Genomic DNA, 19,682 nt, shown 5'->3' on the forward strand with positions numbered 1-19,682 from the left:
TCTATGTTTTTTCTTCTCTTGCAAAATAACTAAACCGCTTGATTTTAAAAGAGTAAAAATAATAACCACCTCCAATCTCCATTGTTTCATATCCTACTTCTTAAATTAATAACCCTAATCCTAATTCTCCTCCTCTTTTTTTTTTTGTTCCTCTCAATTATACTCTCCCCTCTCCCCTTAACCGAGTTAATTGAACCTATTTTCCATTTTTTTTCTTTCATACCGATTAGACCAAGTGAGGTGGGATAAGAAGGTATGGAGAAGATACTCATTTTTTTTTCAGAGAGGAGATACTCTTGTTCTTCTCTTTTGATAAAGAAGTTTTTGTTAAAAAAATCATATAACCTCCTTTAATGCAGTTAAGGAAAAAACCGTAAAAGAATAGAAGAAAAAGTCATTTTTGCCCTAAAGTTAGTTTTGGACATGAGCAAGTAATTGAATAGACTGAAGGGCAAAAATGGTATATAAAATAGGCTACACCAAAACAATGTTTTGCCTTTATTAATAGGTATAGATAATAAAATAATATGGAAATACTGTTTGTTGTGGAAGTAATAAAATAATATGGAAATATTGTTTTTTGTGGAAGAGATATGAAAATACTTGGCAATCTTTGTCGGTTGTATTGAGGGAAACAACACAGATGTACAACATAAAATCGGTTGATAAAAAAGTAACATGAGTTTTTGTTTTGTCCTAGTTTTTTGTGAGTTTGATATGTGGTTATCGGAGGTAAAAGAGGGTTAACGGGGACGATTAGTGACATGGATTAGTAATCCACATGTTATTTTATAATTGGCTAACAATAAGAACAGTTCATAAGGAATTGTGTGTAAGTTTTCTCCTTAAATTAAATTTGTTTTTATCTATTTGTTACATGTGTTATTTGTATTTAAAATTAAAATTAAAACTTAAAGGGTATAGAAAAGTTTAACCCAAATTCTTTCAAAAAAAAAAAAAAAAAAGTTTAACCCAAAAGTGTGCTGAAAGGGGTAGTTTACTTTATATATAGTATAGATAGATTATTATTATTATTATTATTATTATTATTATTATTATTATTATTATTATTATTATTATTATTATTATTATTATTATTATTATTATTATTATTATTATTATTATTATTATTATTATTATTATTATGCCTCCGCAGTGTATTTAATGTTTATCTAAAGTCAAATTATGTTCCTAATTTTATGCTATTTTTTTGGAAAGGAATTACCCTGCCCTATATTACTCTACTGTCATCTCTTACTTATAAAGCTTAACCTGTCTCGCTATTCTAAACCTAATTTTAACATAATTTTTCCTCCACACTTTTGCATTTAATGTTTATCTAAAGTCAAATTATGTTTCTAATTTTATGTTATTTTTTTGGAAAAGAATTACCTCGCCCTATATTACTCTACTGACATCTCTTACTTATATAGCTTAACCTATCTCGCAAATTAGATGTTTCATTATGGAATGAACTATGTCATTGCACTCATATTATTTTATATTTCATTGTCAATTATTACTATCGATATGACACGAGCGTAAGCACGGGTCGATGGTCTAGTCTTACTTACTAAAGCTTGTTAGCTCAAGCTAACCATAACCCTAACCCTAAAGCTAGCATTTTCCCGCTCATTCTAAAGCATTTATGTCGACGCTTGACCTCCTCACCTTTAATACACACCATAAAGTCATTTCATTATAGGTTGTAGTAACGGCCATTTATAACATAGTTGCATATTATTTTAATTTTTGAAATAGAATATCACACGATTGTTGTATTAATTGCCATCTCAAATTAGACCCGTGAATTACGTACACAATTGTATAATGGAAATAAAATAAGACACAATCAATTGTATATTGATTAGCATTAAAACCACACGGTTGAAAATTTCTTTTAAAAACAAAAGAGGCCACACATTTGAATATGAAAAAAACAGCACCTTTTGCATATTAAAATAAAACCACACAGTTTGCATAATGGAAATAAAATAACACACAATCAATTGTACATTAACTAGCATTAAAACCACACGGTTGAAAATTTCTTTTAAAAAAAAAAAGAGGCCACACGGTTGCATATGAAAAAAACAACACCTTTTGCATATTAAAAGAAAACCACACGGTTTGCATAATGGAAATAAAATAACATCCAATCAATTGTACATTAACTAGCATTAAAACCACACGGTTGAAAATTTCTTTTAAAAAAAAAAGGCCACGCCTGAATTTCTCAACACAATAGTTACGTCTGGACTTCCAAATCACAAGTTGCGCTTAAAAGTAGGAGTTCCAGTGATGTTGTTGAGAAATATAGATCAAAGTTTGGGATTGTGCAACAGAACTAGGTTGGTCATTACAAGGATGGGTAAGTTTCTGCTTGAAGGACAAGTCATATCCGGCTCTAACATAGGTGATAAGGTTTTTATTCCAAGAATATCTTTGATACCGTCTGATACTAGAATTCCTTTCAAGTTTCAACGAAAACAATTTCCGCTTACCGTTTCTTTTGCAATGACTATAAACAAAAGCCAAGGTCAATCTTTGAAACATGTTTCCGTATATTTGCCATCGCCTATCTTCTCTCATGGTCAATTGTACGTGGCTTTCTCAAGGGTTACTTCAAGAGAAGGTTTGAAGATATTAATATCTGATGATGATGGTGAAGACACTGATGTAACTTCTAATGTAGTTTATCACGAAGTTTTTCGCAATGTATCCTAAATTGTGTACCTAGAAGGATTGACCTCAATTAAACTTCTTCATTGTTAATTATTTATGCTTGACAATTTTCCCTAGGTTGTGTACTTTCTATTATTTAACAGAATTAAAGTTCTTCTATTCCTATGATTCATGGCTTGGAATGTATCATAAATTTTGTACTCTCTATATTTTACAACTTATTGTTATAATTATTATGACTTATTCTGCTATGGTATAATATTGGCTTAGGTAACATTGTGAGTTTCTACATGAAAATAAGACCCGTGCGTCAGCACGGGTCATGGTTCTATTATATATAATGCCTCGTTGAAAGCATAATTCTAACCTAATCCCGCCTGAATCCTCTAATTAACTCATAATCTCATTTTCAATAATAACTAGAACTTCGACCCGTGCATCGCATGGGTCCTATCAACTATAATAAAGACCGATAAGTTATGTTGTCCGTTGATGTTAAATAAGTTATAGAAAAAAATTGTGTTACCATTAAACACAATAGGATGAACATCATATTTTTTGAGACTGGGGTTCAGACAAACATTAGTTATCATCCTCTTAAAAAAAATGGCATCTTCACCATCTTCATCGGTTAGCAATAATTCAATATGTTCAACCCTTCTCTTGAAGTAACTATTGCAATTTCAATGCATAATTGACATGCAAAAACACAAACGTTGGCAAAAATATTCTGACAATTTAATTGATTGCCCTTGACTCTTATTGGTAGCAATTGCAAAGGAAACAACTAACAGAAATCGTCTCCGTTGAAACTTGAAAGAAATTCTTACGTTAGAAGATGTCAAAGATAACTTGGGTATAAAAACATTGATATTACTTCCAGATATCAATTAAATTCTTTCCTTCAAGCACATATGTTATCATCCTTGTTATAATCATTATTGTTCAATTGCATGATCTTAATTTATGATCTATATTTCTTAAAAGCAATATTGACACTCCAACTTTTGATATCAACTTGTGATTTGGTAGTCCCGAAGTAGTAATAGTGTTGAGAATTTCAAAAGTGTGAGCATCATCCGCTGAATCACCATACATGTTGCGTGAATATGGTCACCTCAAATCAAATCCAACGTATAATTGCTGACGTACAATTGAGTTTTTAGAATCTTTTAGAATCTCCATAAGGCTACCTTAAATGCTATCTTCATAAGGCTTCTAAGAAAAGATTCAATTTTAATTCCAACCGATTCAAAATATAGATTTATTTAACTTTATTTAGAGGAGATTTTATTTAACTTCATTGCTTGTTTTAAGAACAAAAAAAGAATTCCCTATGATGTTGAAAAAAAAATTATTAGATAACAACTACATTAGCAATACTTCTTTCAAAAAAAAAAAAAAAGACTACATCATCAATATTCATTTGATATGGTTATATAACAAATTAAACTGTCTAAAGTTTAATACATTTTTTGCAATGCTCAGATAACAGCTTAAAAGCTGAAATGTAAATTTAGTTCACAAACATTAAAAATAAAAAGAAATAAATAAAAATGATGCACAAAAATATGGCCCAATAACAAACAAAACTGATTGTTTTGATGCTCATGATTAAGCCTTGAAAATTGCTTTTCTGACATCAAATGTTTCCTAATGACGCATGTAAATGATGAAATTACCTCCAGCGGTAGTTAACTATCATTGAAAAAAACAGGCAGCAGTTAACTACCGCTGCCGCTAGCCCCAGCGGTAGTTAACTGCCGCTGAATTAGTTTTTGGTTCAAGGCAGTAAACTTCCTCAAGGCAGTACATGTAACAGCCCGATTTTCGCTAGATTTATTTAATTATTTATTTATTTGTGTTATGTGTGCTCTTATGTGATTATTGCCTCTGTGTGTATTTTTGGTTGGGATTCGTAGAATTCGGTATTAGAGGGGTATTTTAGTCATTTTGGACTTAGGGGCATTTTGGTCATTTTGAGAGTAGGGGTAATTTTCTAATTTTGACGGAAGATTATTTTAGTGCTTAGTGAGAGTTGTTATTTTACTAAGTGCTAGGGAGTTGTAGTAATTTATTTTATTACCGATAAGTGACTGTTAGTGTTGTATTTTACCGTTAAGTGAGTAGTAACATTTTTAAGGTTAGAATAGAAATGGGTTAGACCCATTAAGGTTTGTGAGATAAGCCCAATTAGGGGCGCCTATATAAACTAATGTTAGTAGAGAAATAGGGTTTTCCACCAACATTTTTCATTTGAGAAGAGAAGAGATAGAGGCTAGAGGGAAGAACAAGAACAAGGGTTAGAGGCAAGAGGAGATTCATCATCTAGGAGCTAAATTGAAGCTTGGGTTAGAGATTCTTGGTGCTAGAGGTAAGAGGGTTAGGTTTCAACCATAATTCCTAACTTTTCATTTCTACCCATTTTGTGAAATTGATGAATTGAACCTAATTAATTGTAAATTCGTGCTCATGTTTTGATGCAATGTTTGGGTATGTAAATTGAATGTTAATTGAGTTGTTGATGATGAAATTACATGCTTAAATTTTGGTTATATGTGTGCTTTGCATTTTTGTCCAAAAATGATGATATGAGGTGTTGTTGTGATGAATTATTGATGAATTCATGATTGTTAGTTGCTGTTGTTGTTGAGAGATGTTGTTGTTGATGATTAAAACATTGGGTAATCATAATTGTGGAGTTTGCTATGACTTTGTGTTGTTTTTGAAGTTTTAATGAAAAATGGGTCAAATGATGATTTTTGTTGTAAGGTTGTTTTGGTGCAAATTTTATATGGATTTGTGTGTCTTTTCATGTTTAGAAATGTTTGGACAGACCTTGGAATCAAATTTGGGCATTGGGGAGTCAAAATTGGGGTTTTGGGGTGAAAATGACTCTTTTTCCCGAAACTACTGTCACAACTCGCCACCGTGCTCGCAATGGCGAGTTGGATGCGAGCAGCAGGGGCTCCCTGGAGCTTACTCGCAATGGCGAGTAAAGTTACTCGCAATGGCGAGTTACACAGGGCAGCACCCCCTATTTCGCATTCTTGCATCTTTTTCCCTCGTCTTTGTTGTGAACTGGTTTTTGGTACAAAAATGAAAATTGTAGATAATATTTTTAGCTTTCTAAGGGCGTTGGTTTGACTTGAATATGATTTTTGGTTTTCAAGTTATGGGAAAATATTCTTGAAAAGTTTTATCGAAAAACCCGCATAACTAATTCTAAGTCGACCCAAACCTTGTGGAATGTTTTTAACCTTTGAAACTTGATTTTTATGAGTTCAATTAAGGTATTAAAACTATGATGTGGTGAATCTAACTTGTCTTTCTTTGAAAATGGAAATTTTTGTGAAAAGTGATCAAGTGAGACGAACTTCAGAATTTTTGCGAATTCTCCTTATGTGGCCGATGAAATGCTTATGTAACCTCTAATGCACGCATAAGTGACTTGTGAGAGTACATGACATAGGCAATTGAGCTTGTAGAATTGGTTTTGGTTCATAACCTCTAGTTATTTTATGTTGTGATTTTGAGAGACGAACTTTGTTGAAAATGACTTTAAGAGCTAATTGTCTTGTGAATCCTTTATGGATAGTTGATACATTATAAGTGGAGATGATTAATGGTGTATATATGTGACAACTACATGTTTATTGGAATATGGATGTTGTTGGTGATTGTATATATGTTATGTGGTGGTGAATTGTTGTTGATTGCATATATACTAAATCTTGGTGATGTTGAGGTGATTTGTATGTGTGAACTTATGCATTTGGAGTTGAGTCATATGTTCATGCATTCATGACTGATGGTGGTGGATTTTATATCCAATTGAGGTGATTACGATGTTTTTGTTGCATCGGAGGTGATGACCTTGGAGTAGACTCGGTACCACATGCATCTAGATGAGTCTAGAGCCATTGCATACACTGTTGGTGAATTGAAATGCATTTGAGTTGTGAATGATGATTGAATTTGTTAATTGTTGATTGACATGGTTGAATTTGTGATGCGTGTATGATACACTTGTTGATATGAACTTGGGATGATGATATTGAATGATGTGAATGTTATGAATACTTGTGAGTACATGTATAGTTTGTTGTTCATCGTTCTTAAATATATCTTTCATTCTCAAAGTTTCTTGTTAATTTTAATTGGATTATGATGATGTAATGCTAACCCTCAGTGGTTTACCACCTACCTTTCCGTATGGACGGGTAGATGGAGTGCAGGATGCTTAGACTTTGTGTTAATGTTGCCGAGGAGAGGAGTTCCTCTTTTTATGAGCAAGTGTCTAGATTAGGGCTCTGATCTAGGGTAGTACTTGCACGTTGGATTTCTATTTGATTATGTATTTTGGGTGTTGAGACATTATTATGTTGAGATTTGAGATCATGTATTTATCATCATGAGATTTGGAGATGTTATTCATATGGTTATGTATGTTCCGCTGCTATGTTATGTAACATGACATTTTATACATGTATGATATGTTTGAATTTTGTGTGAGACGTAGCGTCTATTTCTTGAATATTCGTTATATTCGCGTGTTTTATCGCTTTAATAGAGATAGGGCATTACAGTATACACATCCAATACCCAATTGCTTTCAACTATTACTGATCCCTCTTTCTCTCTCTCTCGTCGATGAATATTGGATAATCACACAAGAATAACTGTGAAGAACTGCTGGAAGAAAACTCCTGAACGTGATGACTTAATTTTTTTATGAAAAAATGGAAAATAAAAATTAAACTCAATTGTTCATTATACAAACGATGAGTGGAAAGTGAAAAAGGAAGAAGAAGTGGCTTGGGGAAGAAAGATATACAGTAGATGATTGTGTACATATAGAAAATATAAATCTCTATGAGTGGTAGCCATTGATGATTGTGGCAGCCATTAAAATCTAGAAAAAACATTATTTTATGATGTTGAATTTAATCTTTAAATGCTCACCCAAAAATGTAGTAATGAACTTGAATGATGTTGTTTTATTTTTGTTATTTTTAATTCAGTCAAAATAATCAACTGTCCAAAATTCTTGTCCATATTGTAACAATATGGTTGCTGCAGAATTGGGTTAAAAGGTTGCTGCAAAATCTCAGTTGTTTGTGAGGAAGAAGACTCCGTACCAAGAATAAGAGGAGAAGACAGAAAAAGGTGTTTGTCAGCGGTAGTTAACTACCGCTGGGGGTATTTAGGTATTTTACTTGTGTCAATGTGAACTTATCAATGTTAGAAAAGCAATTTTCTTAAGCCTTATGAAGCTCATACATGTAATGTAACTAAGTCCACATAAAGTAAACAATGTATTAAGTAGTAGACACATGATCTTATATATTATCTTATGCATTGCATTCAACCTTGTAACACTAAAAAAAGACTAAACAGTTTAAAGAAATAATTGTAACCACGTAAATTGAATCCTAGGTTTTTCCTTTGTAGAAATGGGAAGTACATCAATCAACCCCTAAAAGAAATAGGAACATTTTGATCTAATTTAGTTAGAAGAAACCCCTAAAAATTTACATGATTTTTTATTACAAAAAACTGTCCTTGAACCTTCCTCTTCTCAATTTTCGACAGATCTATTTCTTGATACAATGGTGTGATACGCTATTGTTAGAAACTTAGGTCTTAATAAAAACAGATTTCATAAAACATGTTCAACAATTATGAATCAATAGCGGAAGCAAACAAAACATTGAACATGATTATGATCGGATCTACGACATGTTTGATTTATCAAGGATATCAAGAATTAGGGTACTAGGAATACCTGGATAAAGCTTTCATGGCAGCCCTTTCAACAGCAACTAACAACAACGGTAAACATAGAGAGAGGTGATCTGAAACAAACAAGAACGTTAGCGACGGCTAATTTGGTTCTTCCTCAACCGGTACCTTTATGCCTCAAGTTCTCTTCAGATGGGGAGAAGAGAGAGTTTGCCGTGTACGGTATATTGGGGACCATAGCCTCTTTTATATTGGATGACCATTAGGGTTTCCCATTATTCCGTTAATGGGCCATCCAGACATCCACTCATTGAGTCCATATCAACTAATTAAATATTTATTTAATTATCCAATTAGAAATCTAATAGCCTTATTACTTAATTTGACCACTAATCAACTAAGGCCCACAAATGATAAATAGCTAATATAATTATTGTTACGATATTTGCCCACATAATATTATTGGAATATAATAAATAATAAAATATTCCAACAATCTCCCACTTGGGCTACATATCTTAATAATTATATCAGAATTCTTTAGGCGCGCATCCGAATGCTATTTATCTTTAGATTTCAACCTTACAATCTGGTCCACCTCATACATTAATAATGGGACCACCGCGGCTGTCGTCACTGACATATAACGTAACGGAACCCCGACGACCACCATATCAATGCACTTGATGACATAGATTGATATGGATGAGTGGCATGGAAATTTCATGTAATGTGATCTCTAAATCATGCCTATTTCCAACTGATCCAACTGAAAACTTTAGTGAGATCAAACTGAAGTTTGCAAATTTAATATTTGCACAAAATGATACAGTAATGGTTATAATAAACATAACCTCATGAACTTTACTTCTGCAGAAAATCATAGCATAAAGTCTGTATCAATACCAAAACAAAAGTATAGAACATAAAATAAAGGAGACTCCCACTAATCGAAGACATCCTTAATGACAACAACCATATGAAAAGACCATAGGTGTCATGTCTTTGATTAGTGGTATAGCTAGCATAAAGTTTGTCTCTACATATGCATGTTCTATCATTCAACAACAATAATCTATAAGGCAATAAACTTTATAAAGGTTGTTGACTAACTATAAGACTGAATTATGTCATTATATAACTTGAGTGGTCTTTCAATACCTTTAACAATATGCAACCAAGTGACATAAATACTTACAGTAATTTCCTGAATCAGGATGTGTATTATATACAGACATCCAAAAGCCAGAGTCTGACATACTAATGATCTCCAAATTGTCAGATTTCTAATGTGAGCATAAGCTCTCTTGTTCTCTTTAATAATCCTTATGGTTGCCTTTTTAACAATTCAAACTTTGAATTGCTCAAGTATCTGCCAAACAATCTTATTATATCCGCTATTTCCAAATGCGTATAATAAAATCATATATAAGAATCCTATAGGCAAAGCTTAGGAAAATACTTAAATTTCTGAATTCATATACTTCCTAATGGGCAATATTTGAGATTGAAAAGTCTCTCTCGGTGATTGAGGTCATCCAAAAATTATGTCATTTCATTTTCAACTTTATTGATATAACTCTTTTGTGATATCCGAATAATACCTTGAGAAGAATCTCTAAGTATTGAAATGCCTAATACAAAAGAGGTGTCCCCAGGATCTTTCATCACTAACTTTTGTTAGAGATTTCCTTGGTTTCACATAACAAACATATATCATCGCTGACTAAATAAAATAAAATTGACATATTAAACTAGGAATATAAACTTACTCCCACTGAACTTGCTAAATCCACAATTCTCCATAATATTATCTCAAAACCAAATGAGACAATTGCTTTATAAGAATTTGTGGCAACACTAAAGAGACAAATTTCTTAACTCATAAAGTGGATTTCATGACTTTGCAAACCATCTACTTTGTATCTATTGACACAAAAGTATTATTCAGTTGCACCATATTGTATCATTAATGTCACCAATTGAAATCCATCTTATGCAGCTCCAAAATTATAATAAGCAAACTAGTATCATGACTGTCCTAATAGAGTCTTTCAATTAAACTAAATAGAATTTCTCTTTTCAGTCAATTCTTAATGATACTAGAAGCCCTAGTTCTTGAGGGTGTTGAGTTTGATCTACAGGAAATAATTTCTTAACTTGATTGAGAGAGAAAGAACAATAATGTCCTCATGAGGATCCAAAAAATACTATAATAGTAACTATATGAATTAGTTTAAAACTAATTCTTCCTCATTCAATTTTGTTCTATTACCATATCTCTCCCCCAAACTCAATATCCTCAAGAAAACTTAACAATTTGTGTCTCAAAATTTCCTTAATTTGTGGGACGAAAAACTTATAATATTCAAACCGTTAAACAATATAGAATGTCACAAGTCATAACTAAATTGACTCTAATAGTTGAACTTAAAAGACACATTGAATCATCGTTTGAAAATAAAACTCAAAAAATATTGATTTATGCAAAGAGAAATTAAGACAAAAATCAATCCAAGTAATGATTCACTAAATTGTCTTTTAAATACAAAAAATAATCCATTAATGACAATCCAAAAATATTTCAAAAAATGGATAAAGGAATCTTTATCAACTTTGTCCATTCTAAATTGATATATCTTTCAACATCATTGGACATAAGTTAGTCAAGACTACTTTCCTTTATTTGCCATTGTCTTTTGAGGTATTTTCCGAATGAGCACTATTTTATTTTCTCTTGCTTCAACTTTTCCTTATTTGCACACTTTATGAATTGATCATTTAAATGATCATTTCTAACTGGAACAGTTATAAACTTAATTGTGCAAAGAGAATACTAAATACTGAATTTTCGAACAAGTCATATGATAGTCGAAATTATAGTGTCTTAGCAAGATTAAATGTTTACATAATGTGCTCCTAACATATTATTTGCCTAATAACCTTAGTGAAATACCCACTCTCCAATGAGAGCTTGTCTTTCTCTATATTGCTTTAAAAGCACTTTAAGCAAAGAAAATATGACAACAAATTTGTCATCTTAAATAACACCTCTAATACATATGATATTTTAACTTTATGATCTCACGTGACCTATGAGATTTGGTGTATACGCACTTGTCAAACTTAATTCTCACATTAGTTGCTGAATTTGTGAGAGAATGTGAGTTTCACCAACCTTATTTAAGGTCTAGATCCAAGAACAATGTTAATGTTCTTCTTTAAATCCTAAATTAGAATTTTAAGAGTTAAGGAATTTAACTCAAATTAGCAGATACATACACTATATTAGTTTAGAGAGAACAAGAGTAGTAAAAGCACTCACTAAAATACCTAGTGCATCATCAATATCAAGTCTTTAAACAATAATATCAATTGCTAGTGGTATTCTATAACAATGATCAAACAATGACAATTTACTATGACAGAATAAATTCTTATAATTGTCGTGTGTTTACCATCACAAGTGTAGATGTAAACTCTTAAATACTTGAATGACTTTACATTCACACAACATTAGTAGACATGTCAAAATTAATTAATTGTAAGACATGCACAATTGATCTTTATTTGTAAATTAAAAGACAAAAAACAAGATACCAAGCGCACCATTAAAACACAATCTTTTGATTGCTAAGAATTAATTGCAAGCGGTACTCTCAATGTAATGATCAAATATTGGTAATAAGTTCTGTCAGATAATGGGTGCCTTTTGACATCCTCATTACCCACATGAAAAAACTTAAGAGTCTTGTCAGATAATGGGTGTCTTTTGACATCCTCATTACCCACATGAAAAATTTAAGAATTACCACATATTTATCATCACAAGTTGTAAATTAAAAGACCAAAAAACAAGATACCAAAGCACCATTAAAACACAATCTTTTGACTGCTAAGAATTAACTGCAAATGGTAAATCTCAATGCAATGATCAAATATGGTAATAAGTCCTGTCAGATAATGGGTGCCTTTTGACATCCTCATTATCCACATGGATAAAACTTAAGAGGTCCGGTCAGATAATGGGTGTCTTTTGACATCCTCATTATCTACATGGAAAAACTTAATAATTACCGCATATTTACCATCGCAGGTATGTAATTATCCGGCCAAACTGCGCCTTCCTTTTGGCCGACTAAAACAGCTCGCATGAACAATTACATACTACATCTTTTGTAATTCTAACTGAATCAAATCTACGCAACAGAGGTTACTTTTGCAACTTGTTGTTTCAACCAACTCAACCAAAATTACTAGACAATTCAATAAATGAATTTAAGTGGGAATGGTCTTAATTTTACAAGCCAAATGGGAAATGTCTTAAATTTACAAGGCACTACCGACTTAATGTAGGCCGAATTAGTTCATTATGTCGCTAAGTAATCATAAGGTCACTTGACAACCCTTAAGTGTGAAGACAAACTCACAAATTTGAAAGAAGATGCAAGTCACAAATCACACCAATGTGTGTATGACAATATTTAAGTGTGAAGACGAACTCATGAATTTGAAAGAAGATGCAAGTCACAAATCACATCAACGTGTGTATGACAATACATTTACAGGTATCACATTAAAGCAACAACATAAATAGCATGAAATATATCCAAAATGCATGATTGGAGGAAAAATAATAATAATGTCATTGTAGAAACTTAATAACAATAAACTCAGACATCACAATCATGCTCAAAACCAAATATTCAATTTTAAATCAGAAGAAAATTGAATCATGCTAAAAATATTCATGCCATAATTGATTCACATATACCAAATGATTCTTTAAATAAAATGAATAACTCTAGACTCAATAATGAATAACTCTAGACTGAATTATTTCCTAAATAAGGAAACAAACTTTATATGTTATAAATAAACAAACAAAACTAGAATCAATATTTTCAAAATTTAAAGAATCAAAAACTTATTTTGAAATATGTTGTACTACTCATTTTGGTTCAAAATATTTTGAGATGTGTTAAGCAACCGATATACCACAAGTATATATAACAACCAAATATATATAACAAAACTTAATTTACCTTATTTCCCAAAATAAACATTTAAGTACAAGATCTATGTGTATCAAAATTCATTTTCTAATAAAATAAAAAAAAATGAAATCAATTGTCACCCAAATGTATAAAACATAATCGATATAAATATATATTTCCAAATATGAACCTTATTATCACAAATATAATAATTACGAGAATTATAATCCTTATAAAACTAAGTTTATCCTTATATTATAATTCTCAAATGACAATATTAATTATCAATGTGATATCAAAATATAGTTAGTGAAATATATATTATAACTAATTTAATTTCTTTCGAAACAAATCACAAAAGACAACTCAAAAAATTAGAAATTAAAAGTGTCTCAAATTTACTAAAGCAAGACACTTATGCACAAAATTGGCATTAAAATATTTTACGGCAACAAAAAAAATATTTTTGCTGATCCAAATTCAACCATGATACAAAAAAAAAAAAAGGCCAAAATAAAATAAGAATTGAACCAGAATTCAATTGATTATTTCCGAACATTAACGAATATTCCAAATTAAAATGATGGTGTTCATAAACGAGAACCAAATTCAAACACGTGCCATTCAAAAAAGTTAGACAAATTATGATTATGATAGATGTTGATCATGGAACGAAGCAGTACATGCCACATTTATGCCACATTTTAAACAAATCAAGAATCAATAGTAATGATAAACAACCGAAGCAGTACATGCCACATTTTAAACAAATTAAGAATTAATAGTAATGATAAACAACCAAAAGAAAATCGATTAATGTAACAAACATATGAATCGCAAGAGTGGTTGAGTACCATCAGTTTCAAATATCATGACAAATTGGATTAACATTGCCGAAAACAAAAAAGAACAAAAAACAAAAATTCACAATGATTCAACGAATCAGATTTTTTTTTTTTTTTCTTTCGAAAACAAAGAATTAACAATGATTCCACGAAGGGCATCCCAAATTCAATAATTAAGAGTGCATAACGAATCGGTAAAAAATTATCGAAATCCCCGGATTCAACAATAGAGTTCATGCGAGTGAAAACCTAAAACTCAAACATGAATAAATCCAAAGTATTTGACAATCAATCTCAATAAATCAAACATGAAGACCTGCTCTGATACCACTTGTTAGAAACTTAGGTCTTAATAAAAACAGATTTCATAAAACATGTTCAACAATTATGAATCAATAGCGGAAGCAAACAAAACATTGAACATGATTATGATCGGATCTACGACATGTTTGATTTATCAAGGATATCAAGAATTAGGGTACTAGGAATACCTGGATAAAGCTTTCATGGCAGCCCTTTCAACAGCAACTAACAACAACGGTAAACATAGAGAGAGGTGATCTGAAACAAACAAGAACGTTAGCGACGGCTAATTTGGTTCTTCCTCAACCGGTACCTTTATGCCTCAAGTTCTCTTCAGATGGGGAGAAGAGAGAGTTTGCCGTGTACGGTATATTGGGGACCATAGCCTCTTTTATATTGGATGACCATTAGGGTTTCCCATTATTCCGTTAATGGGCCATCCAGACATCCACTCATTGAGTCCATATCAACTAATTAAATATTTATTTAATTATCCAATTAGAAATCTAATAGCCTTATTACTTAATTTGACCACTAATCAACTAAGGCCCACAAATGATAAATAGCTAATATAATTATTGTTACGATATTTGCCCACATAATATTATTGGAATATAATAAATAATAAAATATTCCAACAGCTATTCCTAGCCTCCTACCAAATGTAGACTGGTCCTGAAATTAGATTGTGTTCCATTTAATCCTAGCACCTCATACATCCACAAAGATGCATACCTGCTGCACCACTGTTATCAATATGAGAATCTCAAAATTGACAAACAAACTAAATCCCAGAATTACTCATACAGACAATTATTTTGATTTGTGAAAGAAAATCGAAAAGGAAAGTGTAAGAAAGAAGCGTATACCGTCACAAACAAATAAACAAATAATCGAAAATTGAAAGTGTCAAATTCTGGGTATGTGTCATAAAGCGAACAAACTTGAAAGCGTAAACAATGTTAGTAAGAATCATGCTCAGAATAAGTTTAGTGAATAATTAAAAAATTAGAGAAAAATATTTGGTTGATAAAGTCATATTTTTATCCCCCATTTTCATTTCCCTCTGTAAATTCAGGTTTAGTAAGTTCAACAACTTTATGAACCTACAAAGTAATAGAGAAAAACACAATCTAAAATCTTTTGGTGCTTGAAGTCAACATCAGATCAAAATAAGAAATAATTCAATGGTGAGATCAAAACAACAATAACAGCAAAAATTGGCAGGTTTGTGTCAAATACAACATTAAATCAGAAATAACAGGAAAATAACAACCAGAAAACCCCCCTAAAAGCTACAAACAAAATGCAATACCAGCTGGTAATGATAACGCATTCAATTACGAATCAAATTAGAATGCTAACGGCTAACACGAATCTGGAACAAAACTGCAGCAACACCAACAGACACACAATGCAACAAGGGAGAAAAATGATTGAAACCACGACAAAGAACTACTCCAGTCCAAGATGAAGGGATCCCGTGCAATAAGGGAGAATAATGACGGAAACTCTATACATACATTGGTTATTCACATACAACCAGACTCTCTCATTTGAGATTGGAATTACTCTAAAAAGAAATCTGCGAACAGGTTTGATAACTTAGCTACTAACATCAAACCATCACCTAGTATTTCTGCAACAGTGTTCGCAAAATCGAGACCTCGCTGTAACAAACCAACATGACTCATAATTGAAAACGGTTAACAAAACTATTTGACAGTAGTTGAATACACCAGTAGGAAAACCATAAAAGCACAAATATAAAACCATTAAATATATGATTGTGTTGGATATATGATTGTGTTGGATATAAATTTATTTTTGTTTGCTTCTCCATTAAATTGTGTAATTCCCGTAAATCCTAAGGATTCTGCACCTATATTGTTCTTGATCTACATACAAATAAGATTTTTTTTATCTATACATGATGTAGTGACAAAAGAGTGAGTGTGTGTAGTAATAGATCCTCAATTATTTTTATCATTGTTGGTGATTAAAGTGAAAGCAAAATTAAGAAAGGAATGAGAAAAATAGTGGCCCTAAAAGAACTATTACATACAGTTTATTAATTCTACGTGTAATTCATTAACTCCTTCTAGCCATGCCCAATGCAAACTGAAATTTACGTAGCAACAATACAATACAATATCTTCTTTTTTTAACATAGCAACAATATTTCAAACTAAATCATAATCAACATCAACATATCAATACCTAAATATCTAAACAAAAAGTCCTATTATAAATATTTTGCAGAAAGAAAAATTAAACCTCTTACTATATTGAAGCCCCTTTAATTTGCAGCTTTATATTGAAGTTGTTTCTTTATCTCATTCGTCAACAGCTTGAACTATAATCTTCATCATAACTATCATCATCTATCAATGGACTACTCCCTTTGCCACCGTCGAACAACCACCCTTTTGCAACCGTCTTTGATCCATTGGATTTTGAGTTCAAGAACTCCAGTCAACCATCACTCTTGATTCTCATCTGCTTCATTATGATGCCGCTATCGTGACGCAGTACGGAAGCATAGGATTACCAAGCGTTAAACCTAGATAGAAAAGAACAAGTTTGCAAGCGACAAACTTGTGAAAATAGGGTTGCAAGCGACAAACCTATCAAATTAAGGGTTTCCGGAATCCACCAGAATTGAGAGAAAATCTCGAATAATTTTATTGAATCAAAAAGTGTCCTCTTAGGCTACATAAGTTCTGCTTATATAGTTAAAGAAATAACAAACCCGTGGGCCAAAATAAAATAAAACGAAATAATAATTGAAAGTTCTAGAAAACTACTAAGATTTGGCTAAATAATAAATACTACTAAATTACTAAGAAATCCTCCTGCATCATATTGCATCAAAGTTTCTGAAGTTTCCTGGCGGCGCTAAGCTTCAAACTATGTTTGCAAGAGAAATTGAAGAAAGAGAAAGACGATCGTGTGAGCTAATTCATTGGATAATGAATTAATAAAATGGAACACCGGAATTGAAGGAAGATAAAGACGATTAAATGATTAAAGCAGAAAGAAAGAGGAAAATTGAAAAACAATTAGGTTAGCCATGGTGAAGGCAGAACAGTCGTGGAGAGGAGAGGGAGAGAAAGGTGAAGTTGGACAGAGATAAGAAAGCTTAAAAAATGGGTCTCTTAGAAATCAAAAGTGAATCAGTGAGACTGGGTCGGAATCAGTCGGTAGAGTCGACGACAGCGAGGGTGAAGCCGTAACGGAGAGAATTGGTGTAGGGGAGTGATGAAATGAGAAAGAGGATGGCGACATTTTGGGGTAAATGAGAGGAAGGACGAGGAAGAAGATGATAGAAAAGTGTTCGGTGTTTTTTTTTCTAAGGGGAGGGAGGAGTTTCAGTGTTGGAAACGTAATACCTTGGAAAAGTGGTTCACTGCAATATGTGTTGGAATAGCAAAAGAGATTTTGGAAATAACAAATAGCAGTAATGACCGGAATTGTAAGTGCCACAAATAATCAATCAACTGCTGAGATGTGTTTTTGATTGAAATCAACGGCCAGAATTAATTGGAGGGAAAAATGAGGGGGAAAAATTAGGGTTACCAATAACTTTGGGGGATAAGCTTTAGTAAGTAAGATAAAAAACTCATAATCTCTGCATTAAAAGACACACGTTTTGTCAACTCTGCATTAAACTCATCATTTCTCATTTCCATCTTTCTTTCGGCATCCTCATCTTCTCAGTCTCAAATTCAATCTCATTCCTCTCCCTTTCCACCTTCTTCTTCCATTTCTCATTCTTAAAACCCATTAATTAATTTTATTTTGCACTAAAAAAAAAACCAAAATCCTTCAACTCTCTGCATTAAATTCTGTTATTTCTGGCACGTTAGACTTACGATGTTCCAAACGATGTTCCAACACAGGACACAGTAAACAGATGTTGTATATGATGTTTAGAACATTAAGCTAACAGACATAAATATAATAAAGCAAATAATAGATAGGAAAGAAAAAGAGGCACAGAGAATTGTTAACCCAGTTCGGTGCAACGTCACCTACATCTGGGGGCTACCAAGCCAGGAAGGAAATCCACTAGTGCAGTCCGTATTCAAAAGCTCTCAGCAAACCACGTTTGCACTTATGACCTAGGACCTACCCCAACTAGACTTCAACCTATGAACTCCTAGATTTGAGATCGCATCTCACTCCCTTACAACAGATCACAATCCCCTGTGATTCCCAAATTACAGACTCAATTCAAATGAGGTTACCCTCAAAAAACAACAACTTGCAACCTTGCTTAAAAGCTTAGATGCAGTCCACAATCTACCTAGCTCCTTGCTTAAAAGCTTCGGAGTAGTGCACAGTATTACAACTCAAAGCACAGTCCTAAACATGTATCAAGATGATACACGAAAGGCTCACAATATGTATGACTCAAAACCTAAACAAAACTCTATTTGTAAACCAATGTCTTGAGTGAATATCTTCAGGTCTTGCAGCCTTTTATATACTGAAGCAAGGCGTGTCATTCCTTCAATCATGCTTCAGATCGGATCAGTGACTTCTTCATTAAGCAATGGACAGATATAGAAACTCCTATAAAATAGGCTTATTAAAAGTCACATAAAAATACTTTCCTAAGTCATTTCATCAATTCCTTAAGAAATCACATATGTTCTGATCTCTTCATAATTGCACACAGTTCATACCAACACATGCTGGTGTGGATTCCTTCAATCAAGCATGCGCGTGCGTAAACATAGGTCAGGCCCAGAACGTACATAACAACTCTTGATGTTGGAACATTGTGTTCCACATCTGAAGTGAATATTTGTTTTAGGCAAAAGTGAAGCCAACATACAAATATCCAACAATCTCCCCCTTTGGCAAATTTTTGGCTAAAACAAATTCAGCCCACACCTGTTAAAAACAGAGAGATAGCACACGAAACCTTTCCTTCAATCTTCACAAATAAAATCTTCCTTGAAGAAAGGTTCACATTCTCAAACTTCCAAAGGATACCAAAAATATAGTTCTTCAGTCATCACACATAATCTTCAGGACTAAAGAAGTATATTATAAGTCTCAGATTCTGCTTCCAATATTTTCACACAACAATTAACAC

The 19,682-nt window shown here is 32.3% G+C and overlaps 1 protein-coding gene across 1 annotated transcript; it reads left to right on the forward strand.

Moving 5' to 3' along the window:
* Nucleotides 1-1,648: 1,648 nt before the first annotated feature.
* Nucleotides 1,649-2,727, forward strand: LOC146946382 (uncharacterized). Its single transcript, XM_085748210.1, has 2 exons — nucleotides 1,649-1,690; nucleotides 2,221-2,727. The coding sequence occupies exons 1-2, from the start codon at nucleotides 1,649-1,651 to the stop codon at nucleotides 2,725-2,727; spliced, it is 549 nt and encodes a 182-aa protein (XP_085604336.1).
* Nucleotides 2,728-19,682: the final 16,955 nt, after the last annotated feature.

Source organism: Medicago sativa, chromosome 2 (assembly GCF_051527215.1).
Source record: "Medicago sativa cultivar Bolivia chromosome 2, Bolivia_mono, whole genome shotgun sequence".
In the NCBI taxonomy this organism is placed as follows: domain Eukaryota; kingdom Viridiplantae; phylum Streptophyta; class Magnoliopsida; order Fabales; family Fabaceae; genus Medicago; species Medicago sativa.

Bases quoted from the DNA above. Each gene is read 5' to 3' on its own strand.
- LOC146946382 (XM_085748210.1), top strand. From the start codon at position 1,649: ATGTCGACGCTTGACCTCCTCACCTTTAATACACACCATAAA. The intron at 1,691-2,220 runs GTCATTTCATTA...TAAAAAAAAAAG, and splicing joins CCTTTAATACACACCATAAA to GCCACGCCTGAATTTCTCAA.